The following is an 18,257-nucleotide window of genomic DNA, read 5'->3' as shown; positions in this document are numbered from 1 at the left end:
TATCTAACAATAGGCACAATCTCGTGCATGTTTGTTAACAAAAATTCACCCAGGTTAGTTGTCGTGAATGTCACTTCTTCGTTCTAACTGGATGCCGATAATGCAAAGACGCCCAAGAAATATGAGCAAAGGAAAGTGAGACAAAGAAAGCACTGCGCGGGTCTTGTGCATTGTATATCACAAACTACTTTCTGCCTTAATATAGAGATGCCCATCACTTGCGTATTCAATTTAAAAAAGTAGAATTAAGAGATATATCGTCAGTCATGGAGGCGAGAGGAAGAGTCCATTATTATGTTATCATGTAACTGTCGCGTACCGGATCTTACAGTTTGTTTGGTTCCTTAGAACTGAACTTTAGCTCCGTTATATTAGATATTGGACACCAATTAAAAGTATTAAATATAAATTAAATACAAAATTTATTGTATAAATGTAGGCTAATTCGTGAGACGAAATCATTAAATCTAATTAGTCCATGATTTGATAATGTTGTGCTACAGTAAACATATGCTAATGATATATTAATTAGGCTTGATAGATTCGTCTCGTAAATTAGTCTCTATTTATATATTTTGTTTTACAGTTAGCTAGTCCCTCTAATTGGTATTTAAATATCCGATGATCAGGATTAAAAATTAGTTTCCAAATCTAAACATCTCTTAAGCTAAACAAAGTGTCACCGGTATACAACCATGCGTGATGTAATCGCACATTACATTACATTATTACGTTGGTTTGTGGATGTCCTTATGCGCTGACACAACAGGCCGTGCCGTACTGTACGTGCTTTCGCGTAGGGGAAGCGCCACGTCCGCCACTCGCTCCTGGTTCTGGCGACGTCGACCAAGATTCATGATCCCCATGAATGAATGGCAAGCGGCCAAAATCGAAGAGAAATCAGCAGGGCTAGTCAGCCCGCTGAGAGAGAGTTTGTCGGCATACGCGCTCACGGGCGCATCATGCATGATGCCATCTGCTGCCGCCGAGCCCAGCAATGGCGTCCACGAATCCCCACATCCATCCATCGTCTGGGCAGGCACAGTCACAGGCACGGAAAAAGCAACAAATATCATCGGAACCAAGGACAGAGCCACAGAGGGAGAGCGTGCCCTGTGCTTGCGGCTGTGGTCGGCGCCACGCGCAGGCCTCCAACAGCGACCGCAACTTATCCGCGGCCTCATCGTCTCCGCCCGGCCGGAAATCCCCCGCGGCCAATCACAGCGCGCGCCGCGCCGATCGCGATCCCCCTTTTCCAGCTCGGCCGCCCTGCCTCGACATCCATCTCCCCGTCACCGCCAACGTGTCCCGGCTCCCGCCACCAGAATCCCCTGAGGCCCCTTCCCTTCCCTGGGACACACCCCGTCCGTCCGCTCCGCCGCGAGGACACTCACTGACAACCTATACATCTTCGCGCCTCCCGCGCTCCCCTGCTCGCTCGCTTCCTTCCTTCTTCCCTTTCTTCCTTTCCTTCCCCTGTTTTCTTCTGGAGAGAGGGAGGGGAGAGCCAAGAACAAGACAGCCATCCACCACCGGGTTTTTGTTTACAGATTCTACCTGTAGATTATTTTACTGACTGACTCAGCTCATCCCCTCCATCGATCCCTGTAAATTAATCGCCCATGTCGTCGTCTCTAGTGTCCACCCCCTTCGCCGGGGCGGCGGCGGCGCAGAAGAGGCTCCTCCCGGCGCCCGTGCCGCCGCTGCACTCCTTCCTGCTCAGCAGCGCCCGCCGCCAGCCAGCCGGCGCCCGCCGCGCCGCCTCCACCATCCGGTGCGCGGTCGCCGGCGGCAACGGCCTCTTCACGCAGACCAAGCCCGAGGTGCGCCGCGTGGTCCCGGGCCCCGACCCCCCGCGCGGCGGCGGCCCGCCGCTGCCCCGCGTCAAGGTCGTCTACGTCGTCCTCGAGGCGCAGTACCAGTCCTCCGTCACCGCCGCCGTGCAGCAGCTCAACGCCGACCCGCGCCGCGCCGCCGCGTTCGAGGTCGTCGGCTACCTCGTCGAGGAGCTCCGCGACGAGGACACCTACCGCACCTTCCGCGCCGACCTCGCCGACGCCAACATCTTCATCGGCTCACTCATCTTCGTCGAGGAGCTCGCGATCAAGGTCCGGGACGCCGTCCAGGAGGTGCGCGACCGGATGGACGCCGTCCTCGTCTTCCCCTCCATGCCCGAGGTCATGCGCCTCAACAAGCTCGGGTCCTTCAGCATGTCGCAGCTCGGGCAGTCCAAGAGCCCCTTCTTCCAGCTCTTCAAGCGCAACAAGGCCAACTCCGGCAACTTCGCCGACAGCATGCTCAAGCTCGTGCGCACGCTGCCAAAGGTGCTCAAGTACCTGCCCTCCGACAAGGCGCAGGACGCCCGGCTCTACATCCTCAGCCTCCAGTTCTGGCTCGGGGGCTCGCCGGACAACCTCCAGAACTTCCTCAAGATGATCGCGGGGTCCTACGTGCCCGCGCTCAGGGGCGCCGGCATCAAGTACGACGACCCCGTGCTCTACCTCGACGCCGGCATCTGGCACCCGCTCGCGCCCACCATGTACGAGGACGTCAAGGAGTACCTCAACTGGTACGGCACGCGCCGCGACGCCAACGACAGGCTCAAGGACCCCAACGCGCCCGTCATCGGCCTCGTCCTCCAGAGGAGCCACATCGTCACCGGCGACGACGGCCACTACGTCGCCGTCATCATGGAGCTCGAGGCCAAGGGCGCCAGGGTCATACCCATCTTCGCCGGCGGGCTCGACTTCTCCGGACCCACGCAGCGGTACCTGGTCGACCCGGTCACCGGCAAGCCGTTCGTCAACGCCGTCGTCTCGCTCACCGGGTTCGCGCTCGTCGGAGGGCCGGCCAGGCAGGACCACCCAAAGGCCATCGCCGCGCTGCAGAAGCTCGACGTGCCCTACATTGTCGCTCTGCCCCTCGTGTTCCAGACCACGGAGGAGTGGCTCAACAGCACACTGGGGCTTCACCCCATCCAGGTCGCGCTGCAGGTCGCGCTACCGGAGCTCGATGGAGGGATGGAGCCCATCGTCTTCGCCGGAAGGGACCCAAGGACAGGCAAGCACTATTTCTCTACCTAGCTCATTCCTCAGCATATATATACCCTGAATGTCTGCATAAGAGGAGATTCTCTTGGTCTGATTCGTTTGTACTCGAAGCAGAGTTTTAAACGTTTCTTCTTGTGCTCGATGCAGGGAAATCACATGCATTGCACAAGAGGGTGGAGCAGCTCTGCACCAGAGCAATCAGGTGGGCTGAACTCAAGAGGAAAACTAAGGTACGTCTCTGTAGTGCTGCACAAACTGCAAATTCTAGTATTGAGTAGTGTATATCAAGGGCAACTATAAAGTTATGACAGATAATTCTGCTGTTCTTATCTTCTTGGGCGGGGAAAAAAATTAACTTTATCATAGCTAACACTTATCAACATACTAGCTCCGCAGCTGCTTCACTGTCATGCTGAATCAGAACTGAAGAATTCCTAATACATGCCAATGACATTCTAGGATACAAAAATGTTAATTAACCAGTAGCGATAATCCCCATGCCACAAGTATGCTAGGATATAACAGTTTTCAGATTGACACTGAAGTAACTGAGCTGAAAAATGAAGAATTTCTGGGACATACCAGTGCCACAAACCTGCTATGATGATGCCAAGTTAAATAACTGACAAAACCCCCCGATATAGATATAGACTCTGTAATGCATGGCATCTCATGACGAAAGAGAAGAGCATGTTATTTAAAACTGGTAACTAATGACAACGTTTAGCTGCCAACTAACCGACTCAAGTTCAAATCCTTCTAATAATATATCAATGGATTGTGCAAGGACAAAACTAATACTTTGGTTGCATAGTGGCCTGTTCTGTGCTATTTTCTTTTTGGGCGAAAGCTTTGCATTTTATGAGTGAAAAATGCTGATACTGAGCTACCAATCCCCTATATGCATGAGTGCTCAAATTAACTTGGCATTTTTGCTCTGTTCGTTGCAGGAGGAGAAGAAACTGGCAATCACTGTTTTCAGCTTCCCACCAGACAAGGGCAACGTTGGCACCGCAGCATATCTGAATGTGTTCAACTCCATCTACTCTGTCCTCTCAAACCTCAAGAAGGACGGCTACAATGTTGAGGGTCTTCCAGACACACCTGAAGCTCTCATCGAGGAGGTGATCCATGACAAGGAGGCCCAGTTCAACAGTCCCAACCTCAATGTCGCCTACCGCATGAATGTGCGGGAGTACCAGTCTCTCACTTCCTATGCCTCCTTGCTGGAGGAGAACTGGGGCAAGCCACCTGGGCACCTCAACTCTGACGGTGAAAACCTCCTTGTCTATGGGAAGCAGTATGGCAATATCTTCATTGGTGTGCAGCCCACTTTTGGGTATGAAGGTGATCCGATGCGGCTTCTGTTCTCAAAGTCTGCCAGCCCTCACCATGGCTTTGCAGCATACTACAGCTTCGTTGAGAAGATCTTCCAGGCAGATGCTGTTCTGCACTTCGGCACACACGGATCCCTTGAGTTCATGCCGGGCAAACAGGTTGGCATGAGTGACACGTGCTACCCTGACAGTCTCATTGGCAACATCCCCAACATCTACTACTATGCAGCAAACAACCCATCAGAGGCCACCGTCGCCAAGCGCCGGAGCTATGCAAACACCATCAGCTACCTGACACCACCGGCTGAGAATGCCGGTCTCTACAAGGGGCTCAAGCAGCTGTCAGAGCTCATCTCCTCTTACCAGTCCCTCAAGGACACGGGGCGTGGTCCTCAGATTGTGAGCTCAATCATCAGCACTGCAAAACAGTGTAACCTTGACAAGGATGTCCCGTTGCCCGAGGAAGGCGAGGAGCTCCCACCAAAGGAGCGTGACCTCATTGTTGGGAAGGTGTATGCGAAGATCATGGAGATTGAATCGCGGCTCCTGCCGTGTGGTCTGCATGTCATCGGTGAGCCGCCAAGTGCCATCGAGGCTGTGGCCACATTGGTGAACATTGCTGCCCTTGACCGCCCAGAGGATGGCATTAGCTCACTGCCCGGCATACTTGCTGCAACAGTGGGCAGGGACATTGAAGATGTGTACAGGGGAAGTGACAAGGGCATACTGGCTGATGTTGAGCTTCTGAGGCAGATAACTGAAGCTTCACGTGGTGCCATCACTGCCTTTGTTGAGAAGACCACAAACAGCAAAGGGCAAGTCGTCAATGTCACTAACAATCTCAGTTCCATTCTTGGGTTTGGTCTCTCAGAACCATGGGTGCAGTACCTGTCCACGACCAAGTTCATCAGAGCAGACAGAGAGAAGCTGAGGGTCTTGTTTGGATTCTTGGGGGAGTGCTTGAAACTCGTTGTGCAGGACAATGAGCTTGGCAGCTTGAAGCTTGCCCTTGAGGGAAGCTATGTTGAGCCTGGCCCTGGTGGTGATCCGATCCGTAACCCAAAGGTTCTCCCAACAGGGAAGAACATCCATGCTCTTGACCCACAGGCGATCCCAACTGCAGCTGCCCTGAAGAGTGCCAAGATTGTTGTTGACCGTCTGCTGGAGAGGCAGAAGGCTGACAACGGTGGCAAGTATCCTGAAACAGTTGCACTTGTCTTGTGGGGCACCGACAACATCAAGACCTACGGTGAGTCATTGGCCCAGGTGCTGTGGATGATTGGTGTCCGGCCAGTGGCTGACACCTTTGGCCGTGTCAACCGTGTGGAGCCTGTCAGCCTTGAGGAGCTTGGACGTCCGAGGATTGATGTCGTCGTCAACTGCTCCGGTGTCTTCAGGGATCTTTTCATCAACCAGGTATCAATTGTTGAATACCTCACCTACCGTGTTTAAATTTTGTTTTGTACATAGTGAATTTGCATACACAGCAAGAATAGATAAACTGCTGCACTGAACTGAATGATTTACTTATGGAACAACAACGTATTTTGATGCGTGCAGATGAACCTGTTGGACCGGGCAGTGAAGATGGTCGCTGAACTGGATGAGCCAGTAGAGATGAACTATGTGCGCAAGCATGCCCAGGAGCAGGCAGAGGAACTGGGTGTCTCGCTAAGAGAGGCAGCAACAAGGGTGTTCTCAAACGCATCCGGCTCCTACTCGTCGAATGTGAACTTGGCAGTGGAGAATGCATCATGGACCGACGAGAAGCAGCTCCAGGACATGTACCTGAGCCGAAAGTCCTTCGCATTCGACAGCGATGCTCCAGGGGCAGGCATGAAGGAGAAGCGCAAGGCGTTCGAGCTTGCCCTGGCAACCGCAGATGCCACGTTCCAGAACCTCGACTCGTCGGAGATCTCACTCACAGACGTGAGCCACTACTTCGACTCCGACCCAACAAAGCTGGTGCAAGGGCTGCGGAAGGATGGCCGGGCACCTTCCTCGTACATAGCAGACACAACCACAGCAAATGCGCAGGTGAGAACACTGTCCGAGACGGTGCGTCTTGATGCAAGGACAAAGCTGCTGAACCCCAAGTGGTATGAGGGGATGATGAAGAGTGGGTACGAGGGAGTTAGGGAGATCGAGAAGCGGCTCACAAACACTGTTGGGTGGAGCGCAACATCCGGGCAAGTGGACAACTGGGTTTACGAGGAGGCGAATTCCACGTTCATTGAAGATGAGGCGATGAGGAAGAGGCTCATGGACACCAACCCCAACTCATTCAGGAAGCTGGTCCAGACCTTCCTAGAAGCCAGCGGCAGAGGCTACTGGGAGACATCAGAGGAGAACTTGGAGAGGCTCCGGGAGCTCTACTCGGAGGTTGAAGACAAGATCGAGGGAATTGACCGGTAAATTGATTTGACCGATGGATCGGCTCCAGCATTCGGGCAAGGAGAAGCTCGGAGCTCTTCTGTCTCACTGGGTTGAGACACTTGTACAATGTGTGCTTTATATAAAGTTGTAACCTGTAATAATAATACAGGAGGATACAATATTTAACAAAGAGGGTGGCTGTGATTGGAAAAAAAAAGAAGCATGAGTCGAAGAAATGAAGTTGTTTTGTGTAGAGTTTTCTTTTATTCTTGCTTTCTCAATTTTGTTATGGAGAATGAACGAGTAACAAAGATGGAGGCATGGAGCATATTTCAGCCTCAACTTCACTTGGCTTTGAAATATCCTTGTTCTTTCAGTTTACATACTTCATCAGTTGTGCAGCTTGTCTTAAATTTTATTGATCATGAAAGATGCTGTAGAAGTGCATATGGATGCGCAGATATTAGTGCAAAGGAGAAAAAACAGAAGACACAGGAGAACGATAGAAAAGAAGTGAAGAAAATAAAATAAAAGAAGGTAGACATGAAGAAGGAACTAACCGGTGGAAGATGCCTTTTGCATAGATCATACATAGGCTTTCATTTGAGGGCTTTTCATTATTTTCTACTCCTTCGATGATTACAACTTGGCTGAACTGGTTCAATTGACATGTCCTGATTCCTGAAAAAAAAGGTTTTGTAATATTAACTGATGCCTTATTGTTTTATAGCCAAGAAGATCATCCTAAACGTTACCTGATGGAGCATGCAACTCCATTGGACGTCTGAACCTGCTCATGCATTTAGTTCCTGCTATTGTCTTCTCTGTTCTTCCCAAAGTTCTCAGTATCGTTTTGAATCAACGCACTTCGGATTTGTATATATGCACACATAAGTACCTTGCGAGTTCCCCAGGTGCAATTTTATTTTTGCCTCATGAAGATTTTAATTTCTCAAGTGCATTAAATATAGTGTAGTTGATGTTGCCGGATTTTGAGTGGATTTCATAGAGGAACAGGCGAGGACAAGTGAGGAACACTCTGAATTTTAGGGAAAGAACTACTTCTCATCTCTTCGGCAGCCAGGTTATACAGATTACATTTTATATGTTGGTCTTCCTGTACAATCTATTTTGCACATGAGTGCCACCAACACTCCCCCTCAAGATGGGGCAAATATATCTATGAGCCCCATCTTATTACATAACTTATCAAACTGTACAACATTAACCCCTTTTGTTAGAACATCTGCTAATTGATCACTAGACTTGACAAAGCTAACATGAAGTGTTCCATCCTCTAGCTTTTCCCTAATAAAATGTCTATCTATTCCAATAGCTTGATTATCACAATAAACTAAAAGTGGAGTTCCATCATGTAATTGGAGTTCAGTTAACAAGATTTTCAACCATATTAATTCACATAATCCTAAGGCCATAGATCTAAATTCTGCCTCCGCTATAGATCTTGCAACCACACTCTGTTTTTTTGCTTCTCCAGCTAACAAGATTACCACCAAGAAATATGCAGTAACCTGATGTGGATCTTCTATCATCTAAACATCCAGCCCAATCAGCGTCTGTATAGCCTTCTATCCTCATATGCCCATTATTTGAAAACATGATTCCTTTTCCTCGGCAGTTTTTAAGACAACGCAGAATTCTATTCACTGCATCCATATGACCAGACCGAGGATCATGCATATATCGGCTCACAATGCTAACAGCATATGCAATGTCTGGTCTCGTATGTGACAAATAAATTAGACGCCCAACTAATCGTTGATATTTGCTCTTATCTATAGGATCACCAAAGTCAGCTACAATACGATGGTTCTATTCAATTGGAGTAGCAGCTGGTTTACAATCAAGCATCCCTGTTCAGCAAGCAGATCAAGAATATACTTCCTTTGTGAAAGATAAATACTTTGGGCGCGATACGCAACTTCAATTCCTAGAAAATAGTGAAGGTACCCAAGATCTTTAACTTCAAATATCTTAGTCAAGGTCTCCTTCAAGTATTTCATCTCTCCTTCATCATTGCCTGTAATTACAATATCATCCATATAGACAATGAGTATTGTAATCTTATTACTATAGTGCTTTAGTGTGGTCTGCATTGCTTTGTCTATATCCTAGAGAGCAAACTTTCTTGCTGAACCTTCCAAACCAAGCTCTAGGTGACTGTTTAAGACCATAGAGTGATTTTATTAATTTACACACCTTACCCTCTGTTTCACAGCTATTAAACCCTGGAGGAATTTCCATATACAGTTCTTCTTGCAAATCACCATGAAGAAAAGCATTTTTCACATCCATTTGGAACAAATTCCACCCATTGTTCGATGCTATAGAAATAAGTGCCCTAGTAGTATTCATTTTTGCCGCGGGCGTGAAGGTTTCATCATAGTCAACTCTATATGTTTGACTATACCCCTTTGCCACCAATCTTGCTTTATATCTTTCCACTCTACCCTCAGGAGTTTGCTTTATAGTAAACACCCACTTGCACCAGACAATTTTCTTATTAGCAGGGAGTCTAGTAATTACCCATGTATTATTTTTATCAAGAGCCTCCATCTCTTCCATCATCGCTGCCCTCCACTTTGGATGTTGCTTAGCTTCCTGCCAATTATGAGGTATAGACTCTGCAGAATCCAATGCTGCTATAAAAGATTTGTATAAAGGACCAACATATGCATATGATACATGATTAGTAACATTATATGGAGTCAATTTTGAGGGCAATTTCCCAACTGTGGAGCGTGGTGGCTTTCTATGGGCAATAGGGACATCTAGGTCATCATTTGGAAAGGAGAGAGTACCTTCGGTTGCAGGGGATGGCAAAGCAAAACTTGAATCGGGTACATCTGGCTGTTCCGGTACCTCGGAATATTGTCTCATTGAACCGATTTCCTCCCCCTGTGCAGGTTCCTTCTCGCGTCGACACCTTTGTGAATATACTTGCAAATTATGTTCCTCATTTGGTCGAGGCCACCGAGACTCTTTATTTTGAGTGCTTTGTAGCTCCCCCTGTGTCTGTCCTTGTTCTTCTTCTAATATATCCGCACCTTCACCAGTTGGAATCACTCCAACTATTACCTCCCTGGTTGCTTCCTCATTATCTTCCTCTCTTTCATCTCCCCCTATCTTACAGTCTGCATCTAGAGTATCATTAGTAAATAAATCAGGAAATGCATCAACTAAGTCCGTTGGTTCACCATAAAATTGTTCATGTTCCCTGAATACCACATCCATGCTCACAAACATTCTCCTTTCAGCCGGACACCAGCATTTATAGCCCTTCTGTTTACTAGAATATCCCATAAAACACACTTCAAGACCTTCGGATCCAGCTTGCCAATAGATGGCCTGTAATCCTTCACGAAACACACACACCCGAAGACTTTGGGTGGAACCACATATTTGGTCTCACCAACTAGATACTCTATTGGTGTCTTATAACCAAGCATCCTAGTTGGCACTCTATTCATAAGATAAGCAGCTGTCATCACCGCTTCGCTCCACAAGAATTTAGGGACATTCATTGATAGCATAATGCAACGAGTGATTTCCAACAAATGTCTATTTTTCCTTTCAGCCAAACCATTCTGCTCTGAGGTACCTCGACAAGTAGTTTGATGAATGATTCCATAGCTTGACAGATATTCATCAAACTTCTTGTTCACATACTCAGTGCCATTATCAGTACGGAATACTTTTACACATGCGTTGTGTTGAGTCGTAATCAGATTATGGAAATCTTCAAAACACTCAAACACATCACCTTTGTTCCATAACACATAAACCCAAGTAGTTCTTGTGCAGCAATCAATAAACGTCACAAAATAACGATACCCATTAATAGAGACAACTCCGCTGGGACTCCACACATCTGAATGTATAGTTTGAAGTGGGACATCACTTCTGTTGTCAGATGACACGTGAGTACTTCTAGTTTGCTTCCCATATTGACAAGCATCACATACTAGCCTATCTTTCCTGATTTTATTATAAAGATTAGGATAGAGTTGACCCAAGATAGAAAGGCATATGTCCCAAACATCGATGAAGTAGTAGAAGCTCCTCCTGTGAAGAGGATGACATAACAGCTGCCACAATTGGTGATGTGTTATCATCCAGGTAATAGAGCCCATCATGCATTCTCCCCGTCCCAAGTCTTCTCTCAGTCCCAAGTTCCTGAAATGTACACCATGACGGGAAGAAAATAGCAGCACAATTGAGCTCTTTTGTAATACAACTAATGGATAGGAGATCTGTTGGGAATGAAGGCACATGTAAAACTGAAGATAAAAATATTTTCGTTTTGCAACTGACAGTCCCCGAACCTAATATAATTTGAGAAGAACCATCAGCAAACTTAACACTCTGCTCTCTTTTTTTAGGAACATAACTAGAAAAAACTCCACGATTGCTAGCCATATGTCTTGATGTCCTTGAAGCTATTAACTAGGATGCTTCGTGATAATTATAAGATTCAATATTTAGATTTTTACCGCTGAAATTTGCTGTTGCAGAAGATGCAGTTGTAGGTTGCTTGCTGAAATTTGCTGTTGCAGAAGATGCAGCTGAAATCTGCTGTCCCTCCAAAGATTTCTTGTCACCCAAAGTCATCTCCTTGAATTGACACCATTTTTTCCATTCATCAGTATTCATCTCCACACTTACAGTCCTGTTTTCTTCTTCAACAAAAGTTGATGCATTTGCTTTGCTTGTTGATTTGGCTCCACGACCACGAGTGCCACCACGTCCATCAAATGATCGTCCCCGACCTCTACCTCTCCAATCCTGGCCTCTACCACAACCTGCACTCAACAACTCAGGACAAAAAGCCTTGAGATGTCCAGGTTGACCACATTTGAAGCATTTCCTCTCTAGGATACTCGTCCCTGTACGCTGGTAATTTCCACCATCCATTGCAACTAGGGCTGATCGCCTCTGTGCCATCTCATTTGTACCAAGTCCCGTTGACTCCAACTTTAGACGGGTTTCTTCACTGATGATAGCTGAAATAGCTTGCTCCAGACTAGGCAGCTTTCCACTGCCATATAGTGCAGCCCTTCTGTTCTCAAATTTTGGATTGAGACCATTCAAAAAATCCCGCACACGTCTCTTCTCAGTCCACTTGCTCAACTTCTCAATGCACTTGCCACACTCCAACTCAATTGGATCATAGTAATCTAGGTCACTCCAGAACCTCTTTAGCTCGGACACATACTCAACTACAGATTTATCACCTTGACACACCTCTTGCAACTCTTTCTGAATTTTGCAAGCCAACATCTCATTTCCAACCCCTGAATAGGTACTCTTCAGTAGTCGCCATATTTCCGCTGCTTCTTTGATTCTCTCAACTTGTTTGGTGATTTGAGGTGACATTGAACTCAGAAGCCATGCTCTTACAAGTGCATTGGTCATCTTCCATTTCTGGCCTTCTTTCGAGCTTTCTTATGTTGGTTTTTCAATTGTGCCAAGAATGTATCCTTCTAGTTTCCTTGAGACCAAGATAGTCTCAGCATGCTCCGCCCAGCTTGCATAACTTTCAGCTCCCCCCCAACTTCACATTAGGCATCTATAATGGATGAATTTCTTCCTTGGTCTCAACTTCTGCTCTTGAGCTTCCTCCCTGTCTACCGAGTGCATCAAACAATAACCTGTATTTCTCATCCATTGCTTGCAGTACAGCTGCAAGCTCCCCTGTTGTAACTCCTGCTGGAGTATCTGCATTATCACCCATCGCTGCACTTGTCTCCTAGTCTTCCTCTCCAATCTCACAAGCAAATAATACCCAATCAGTCCACAAACACACCACCTCCACACACAGCTGCCCCACGGCCTGCCCTTTCACCAGCAGCACACGAGTTGCCTTCTTCCCAAATCAGGAGAAAACCAAATCCCACATAACTTTACTGAAACGAACCGGGTTCCCAAATCGAGGAATCCGACTCCCTGTATCATTGTGATAGTCCCTTGATCAAGTGCTATCACATATAGAACTCATTCCAGGTATAATATCGTAGTCATACTCCGCTTAAGGTCAAACATGAATTTAATTATTACATAAATCCATAGGATTTGTAGTACATAATTTATTACAAGCCTCTCGGCTAGAGCGATTCAAGCAGAAAATGTAAAGCGGTAGCTAGTCCTCGGGCCGTCCTTCATCTTCTGGAACCTCCTCCACAGGCAACTCGAGCATAGCACGTGCTTTAGTCGTACCAACCGTCATCGTTGGGGTCGAACTCCGGATCGGATCCTGCATCGTACCAGGCTATCCCCAAGATATGGGATAGGTTCACGTCACCATCCGAATGCAAGCTTTATAGTGGTCTATACTAAAGGTATAACAAAGTTCAAGGGAATAAGGCTGGGGTTTCCTATGCATGCAACAACATATATAAGTATACATATCTTCTTCCATCCTCGACTCGGGCCCTTCCGGCACTCCGGACTCCCGGTCAACGCACACCTTCCAAACCACCAAGTCGATACGAGGACTCCCTCTCCTCGCATCTCAACTGCCCCCTGGCAGGAAGTTATTCTAGAGGGAGGTAGAAATCATGAGTAACACTAACTAATAAGAGCAACAGAAGAGTAGGGATGTCCATGACCGAGGACGCGGCTATACGCATAGATTACACCCTGTAGAGGTTATACACCTGGACCCACTCGAATCGACACTAGTCGGAGATCAGCTGACTAAGAGACGAAACACCGGTCTACTGAAACAGAACTAGGAGCCACGGCACCATCCGACTTTCCTGGGTCTTGGGCGCATCCTCCCACAAGAGGTCGCCCCGGGACTGTGAAGCCTCCCATGCATCTCGAGGAACATGAGGTCAGCACCTCCTCCCCCTGCATCGATACTCGATCCTCCTACCGGCTTGGTACCGCACTTGCTAGCCCCGGACTGGGCCCACCCTCATAATGGGTAAGTGGTGTGCACGCTTAACATATTCCCACAAGTTATAGTTTACTCTCACTCAGTCCTTAACAGCCGGAGCGGGCATCTTCGTCATATGCGTCTCCACCACAGTGGTTCGTGATCGCACCCTTGACGGGTGCCTCCAACACCTCGACCATATAACCAAAAAGTTATACCCGCCACAGGTACTCCGTAGGGTGTGCCAGGATACACACCCCAAGCCCTCAATCCATGATCGAGTTAGGTTTGCCCACTCCCGGCTAAAGCCCTAAACACCAACTCCTGAATAGTGTATCTCCACACACACCAAGATTATCCATCAATTCCCACACATGCACATTCAAGGCACGGCAAGTCATTTCATATATTAATCAAGTGTGATAGGATTGCAAGGAGTATGGGTACATAAAATAGGCTATGCAGGTTCATCTCGATAGAATTACACAATTAGCGATAGCGCATCTAGCAAGCAATGCCTAGTAGGTATTCAGATCATAGATGGGCGTGAACTTGGCATCTCTTTAAAGTCCTCCTAGGCTTCCGGGTAGTCCTGGCCGTCGGTCAACTCCTCGTGGTTGGGTCCTATTTGCAAATATGAGTAAGGCAAGGATCAAAGTGCAAAAATGCACAAAAATCTATAAATAAGATCCAAATCACCACAAAACCTACTCTAACGGGTAGTTCATAATTTTAGAGGAATTATAGAACTGGTTTCATAATTTTCGGAGGTTCGGTCGATTTATTATGAATTTTCTAAGGAAAACCTATTTCTGCAATTAATAAAAGAATTTTGGAAAAGAAAATCATTCAGCAGTGACACGTGGCAGGACCAGAGCGTGCCACGTGGTATGCTGACATCAACATGACATCACTGGTGGGGTCAGTACCTGCTGACGTCAGCAGTGGACCCTGCTAACGTCAGCGTTGACCGGTCAAAGCTTACCAGTCAACGATCAACAGTCAAGGGGGTCAGTGGGTCCCACTGGTCAGCCTCACCTCGAAGCTGACAGGTGGGGCCCTTGGTCAGGCCGGGTAAGAGAAAAAGAAAAGGGCCCGGCTCAGTTCTGGGCCAAAAGGTGTGTTGGGCCGGCTCGAGCCTAACTAGGCTCGGCTAGGCTTCTTGGGTCAACTCGGCCTGCGGTTCAGCAGGCCGGCTCGGTCCTTGGGCTGGCTAGGCGTGTAGGCCAGCTCGGCTTAATAGGCCAGCCCGCGTTCTGTCTCTCCTCTCTCTCTCTGCCAAGCGGGCCCATGGGGGGAAGTGCGGGCGACAAGCGGGGCCCGCTTGTCGGTCTCACTCCGAATCTAGTGTGGCTGCCGGATCCGGTGTGGCAGGCAGTGGTGTGTGTGCGCATGTGCAGATGCTGCGTGTGTGTGTGCACAGGCGCCTCGGGCATGTTCAAGGGAAAGCCCCAAGGATCATGGCCGCGATGCGAACGCGACGTCACGGTCGCGTCGCATGGTCGCTGCGCACGGCAAGGCCGTGGCGGGGTCGTGGCACAGCACGGCGAGGCTGGGGCGTGGCTGGGCTTGACGGCGGCGCGGCGGGGCTGGGCATGGCTCAGCCTTGCGATGCGGGAGCGCACGCATGCGCGAGGGTCCTGGCTTCCCAGGGCCGCGGCCTGGCCGTGTTGTGCGCGGGGCATCGGTATCCCGGGCCCGCGGCACGACGCGGTGGCGGAGGAAGCGACGGCAGCGGCGATCTCGGTGAGTGGTGCGACGGGTCCCTGCACAAAAGCGGCACGACGGCCGAATGGGGAAAGGGCCCTAGGGCTGGCTATGGAGGGATCATCGGCGGCCCGTGGCTCACGGCGGTAGCAGAGGGGATAGGGGAGGAGTGGCTGCGACGCTCACCGGTCGAGGCTGGAGGAGACCGTGCTCGGAACGGCGGAGAGGTGATGCCGTGGCGAGGCGGAGCTGAGCTGGGCAGCGCGGGGTCGTCGATGTAGTCAATCGGGGCGCTGGCTCGGTGAAGGCGCTCCGGCGGCGGCGGCGATGTCCTCCTCCTCGCGCCCTCCTTCTCCTTCCTTCTCCCTCTCTCCCGGTCGCGGCGGCAGTGGTAGAAGAGAACGACGAGGCGGCTAGGGTTCTTGGCGGCGGCCTCAGGGGTTCTTAAGGGGCTGCGCTAGGGTTTGCGACGCGGGCCCGGACGTCGAGGGCGGCGATGGGACGGCCGTGGCGCGGGGACGCGTGGCGCCATCGCACGGCGTGGCGCGGCTAGGGCTTCGCGGGGGCGCGCGGCGGTCAGGGCGAGGTGGAAAGAGGGGAAGCACAGGCGGTTGTGCTCTCCTATCGCGGAGCAGGAGTGGTGCGCGCGGCTGGCTGGTGACGCAAGCGAGCGGGGCCATGGCGAAAGGGGAAGAGGAAAAGGGGCGCGGCGGTTAGGCTCTCCTGTCGCGGAGCGGAGCGAGCGAGCGGGCGAGCGGAGCCAGGGCGAAGCGGAGCGGGGAGCGCTGCGAGGCGAGCGGCGGGAGGAGGAAGAAGGGAAAGCTGACAAGCGGGTCCCGCTTGTCAGCTGCCCCGGGCGTAAGATGAGGGGTCGCAACGCGGTGAGGCCGGCCAGTTGGGCCGGGCCGTGGCCTGTGGGCTGCGTCGGTGGGAGAGAAAAGAAAAGAGGGAGGTGGGTTGGCCATGCGCAAGTGGGCCGGTGGGCTGTGTGTGTTGGATTTTGGCCCATGGTGGTTAAGGTGATTAGGGTTTGAATTTGAATGGCCCATTTAAATTCAAATTCCACTCAATTGGATCAAACAAATTTGGAAGCAATTCAAGTAAAATCCAATCAACAAATTCAAACAAGATAATTTGTAATTAAATCCAAGAGACTTCAAATAATCACACCAACATCTTAATAGTTCTTGGTTTAAATAAAGTTGCGTTGAATTTGCTACGATTTTGAAATGGAGAGAACTTATACCACTATTTGGAACTAGTTAAGGCACTTGCAAGAAATTTTTTTGAAAATTCACATTTTTTTGCAATATTAACATTCTAGGTGTAAACCTGGGATGTTACAATTACCCTCTAGAACAGCAGCAGCTGCTTGAATCTCCAGCCTGATAGCTTGCTCTTGCCGCCCTCAAGCACGCACTCACCTCTGCGTGCAGTGCCGCCTCAATCGCCATCAATTCAAGTGCACTCGCTGTCGACCTAAGTGCAGCTGCTCGCCTCGATACGGCTTATGTGATCGCCGTTCCAATCACCTGAGCCCTGATACCATGTTGCCGGATTTTGAATGGATTTCATAGAGGAACAGGAGAGGACAAGTGAGGAACACTCTGAATTTTGGGGAAAGAACTACTTCTTCTCATCTCTTTGGCAGCCAGATTATACAGATTACATTTTATATGTTGGCCCTCCTGTACAATCTATTTTGCACATGAGTGCCACCAACAGTTGATCATTAGATTGCCTATTGCTTAGCAAATTCTGGAGCACTGATGCTAGAGAAAGTTGTGTTATACTGTATCAGATATTCAGTCCCTTCATCCTTACTGGACAATTGCTTCAGTTCGTGAATGTGCAGAGCATATTGTTCTTGAGCGCTCCATGTTCAGCCACCACCAGTAACTTCATGAGCATGCAGTCTAGTTTCATGAAAGCATCAAGCTTAATATTTATTTTGTGCTTTATGTGGTTTATGGAACTATCAGTGTTTGCTGCAAGAATTAGTAGGATCTGCATGGATATTTGTAGCTGATATTTCTGAACCATATACATATGGATCAATTAATGCCAATTGGATGGAATCCATATTTATGTGTATTGTTCATGCTTTGCATTCAAATGCAAATATAATTTCATATTCAAATTCCGTATTTGAATTGGAATACAAATTCAAAATTTGAATTGAAATATGAATTTCATATTCGAATGCTTCCTGCAAATTGAAATGGTATGGTCTGCCATGTTAGCAACTTCCTCTACAAACTTAATTCCTAGGGGAACTACTTGTCCATACAGGCTGCCATGTCAGAAACTTTTCCTACAAATTAAAATCCTAGGGAATGATTCTTTCCCTACAATTTCGGAAAAAAATTCCTTGCGCCCGTGCCGCAAACGCTCCATTATGCGACCCTGTTGCCGATTTATGCCACATGGACGTTAAGGCTATCGTACGAAGGAAATACATACGGCTCGATGGTCCCGTGGCTCCTCAAGCTGTCAACACTCGTCCGCCTGGATGGCTCAGCTCTGGCACCTCGCTCCTAGCTACGGGCTCGTTCCATGGCGAGGCTTCTCCCAACACTACAGCCATGGCGGCCGCCACCGCCACCGCGTGAGCCGCGCTCACGCGCATCTGCTGCTGCTAGCGTTTGTCTCACGTACATGGAAGGGATGCTTATGAAATCTCCTGTTGCTTCAGCAAAGGAGCTAGCTAGATGCCGGAATGAAGATCACAGCCTGCATCGCGGTTTCTAGAGCAAAGGCTGCTAGTACTTGAAAACACAAATATCTTTTTGTACTCAAAAGATGTGCGTGAGTCTGATTGCTAGCTAGTTGAAGCCGTGGGAAGCCGTGGGACCGATTGAGCTATGCGGGAGCAATGGAGCCGTA

General features: G+C 49.0%; 1 protein-coding gene across 1 annotated transcript; it reads left to right on the top strand.

Moving 5' to 3' along the window:
* Window positions 1-1,367: 1,367 nt before the first annotated feature.
* On the top strand, window positions 1,368-7,029 carry LOC112901087 (magnesium-chelatase subunit ChlH, chloroplastic). The gene is made up of 4 exons (XM_025969918.1): window positions 1,368-3,060; window positions 3,198-3,280; window positions 4,001-5,803; window positions 5,948-7,029. Exons 1-4 carry the CDS (start codon window positions 1,623-1,625, stop codon window positions 6,800-6,802), a joined length of 4,179 nt encoding a protein of 1,392 aa, XP_025825703.1. The 5' UTR covers window positions 1,368-1,622; the 3' UTR covers window positions 6,803-7,029.
* The last annotated feature ends 11,228 nt before the right edge of the window (window positions 7,030-18,257 follow it).

Source organism: Panicum hallii, chromosome 7 (assembly GCF_002211085.1).
Source record: "Panicum hallii strain FIL2 chromosome 7, PHallii_v3.1, whole genome shotgun sequence".
NCBI classification, from domain to species: domain Eukaryota; kingdom Viridiplantae; phylum Streptophyta; class Magnoliopsida; order Poales; family Poaceae; genus Panicum; species Panicum hallii.
This window is presented reverse-complemented; position numbering and strand designations above follow the sequence as displayed.

Coding starts and splice junctions, on each gene's coding strand:
- LOC112901087 (XM_025969918.1), top strand. CDS start 1,623: ATGTCGTCGTCTCTAGTGTCCACCCCCTTCGCCGGGGCGGCGGCGGCG. Junction 3,281..4,000: donor AACTCAAGAGGAAAACTAAG/GTACGTCTCTGT, acceptor TGTTCGTTGCAG/GAGGAGAAGAAACTGGCAAT. Junction 5,804..5,947: donor GGGATCTTTTCATCAACCAG/GTATCAATTGTT, acceptor TGATGCGTGCAG/ATGAACCTGTTGGACCGGGC.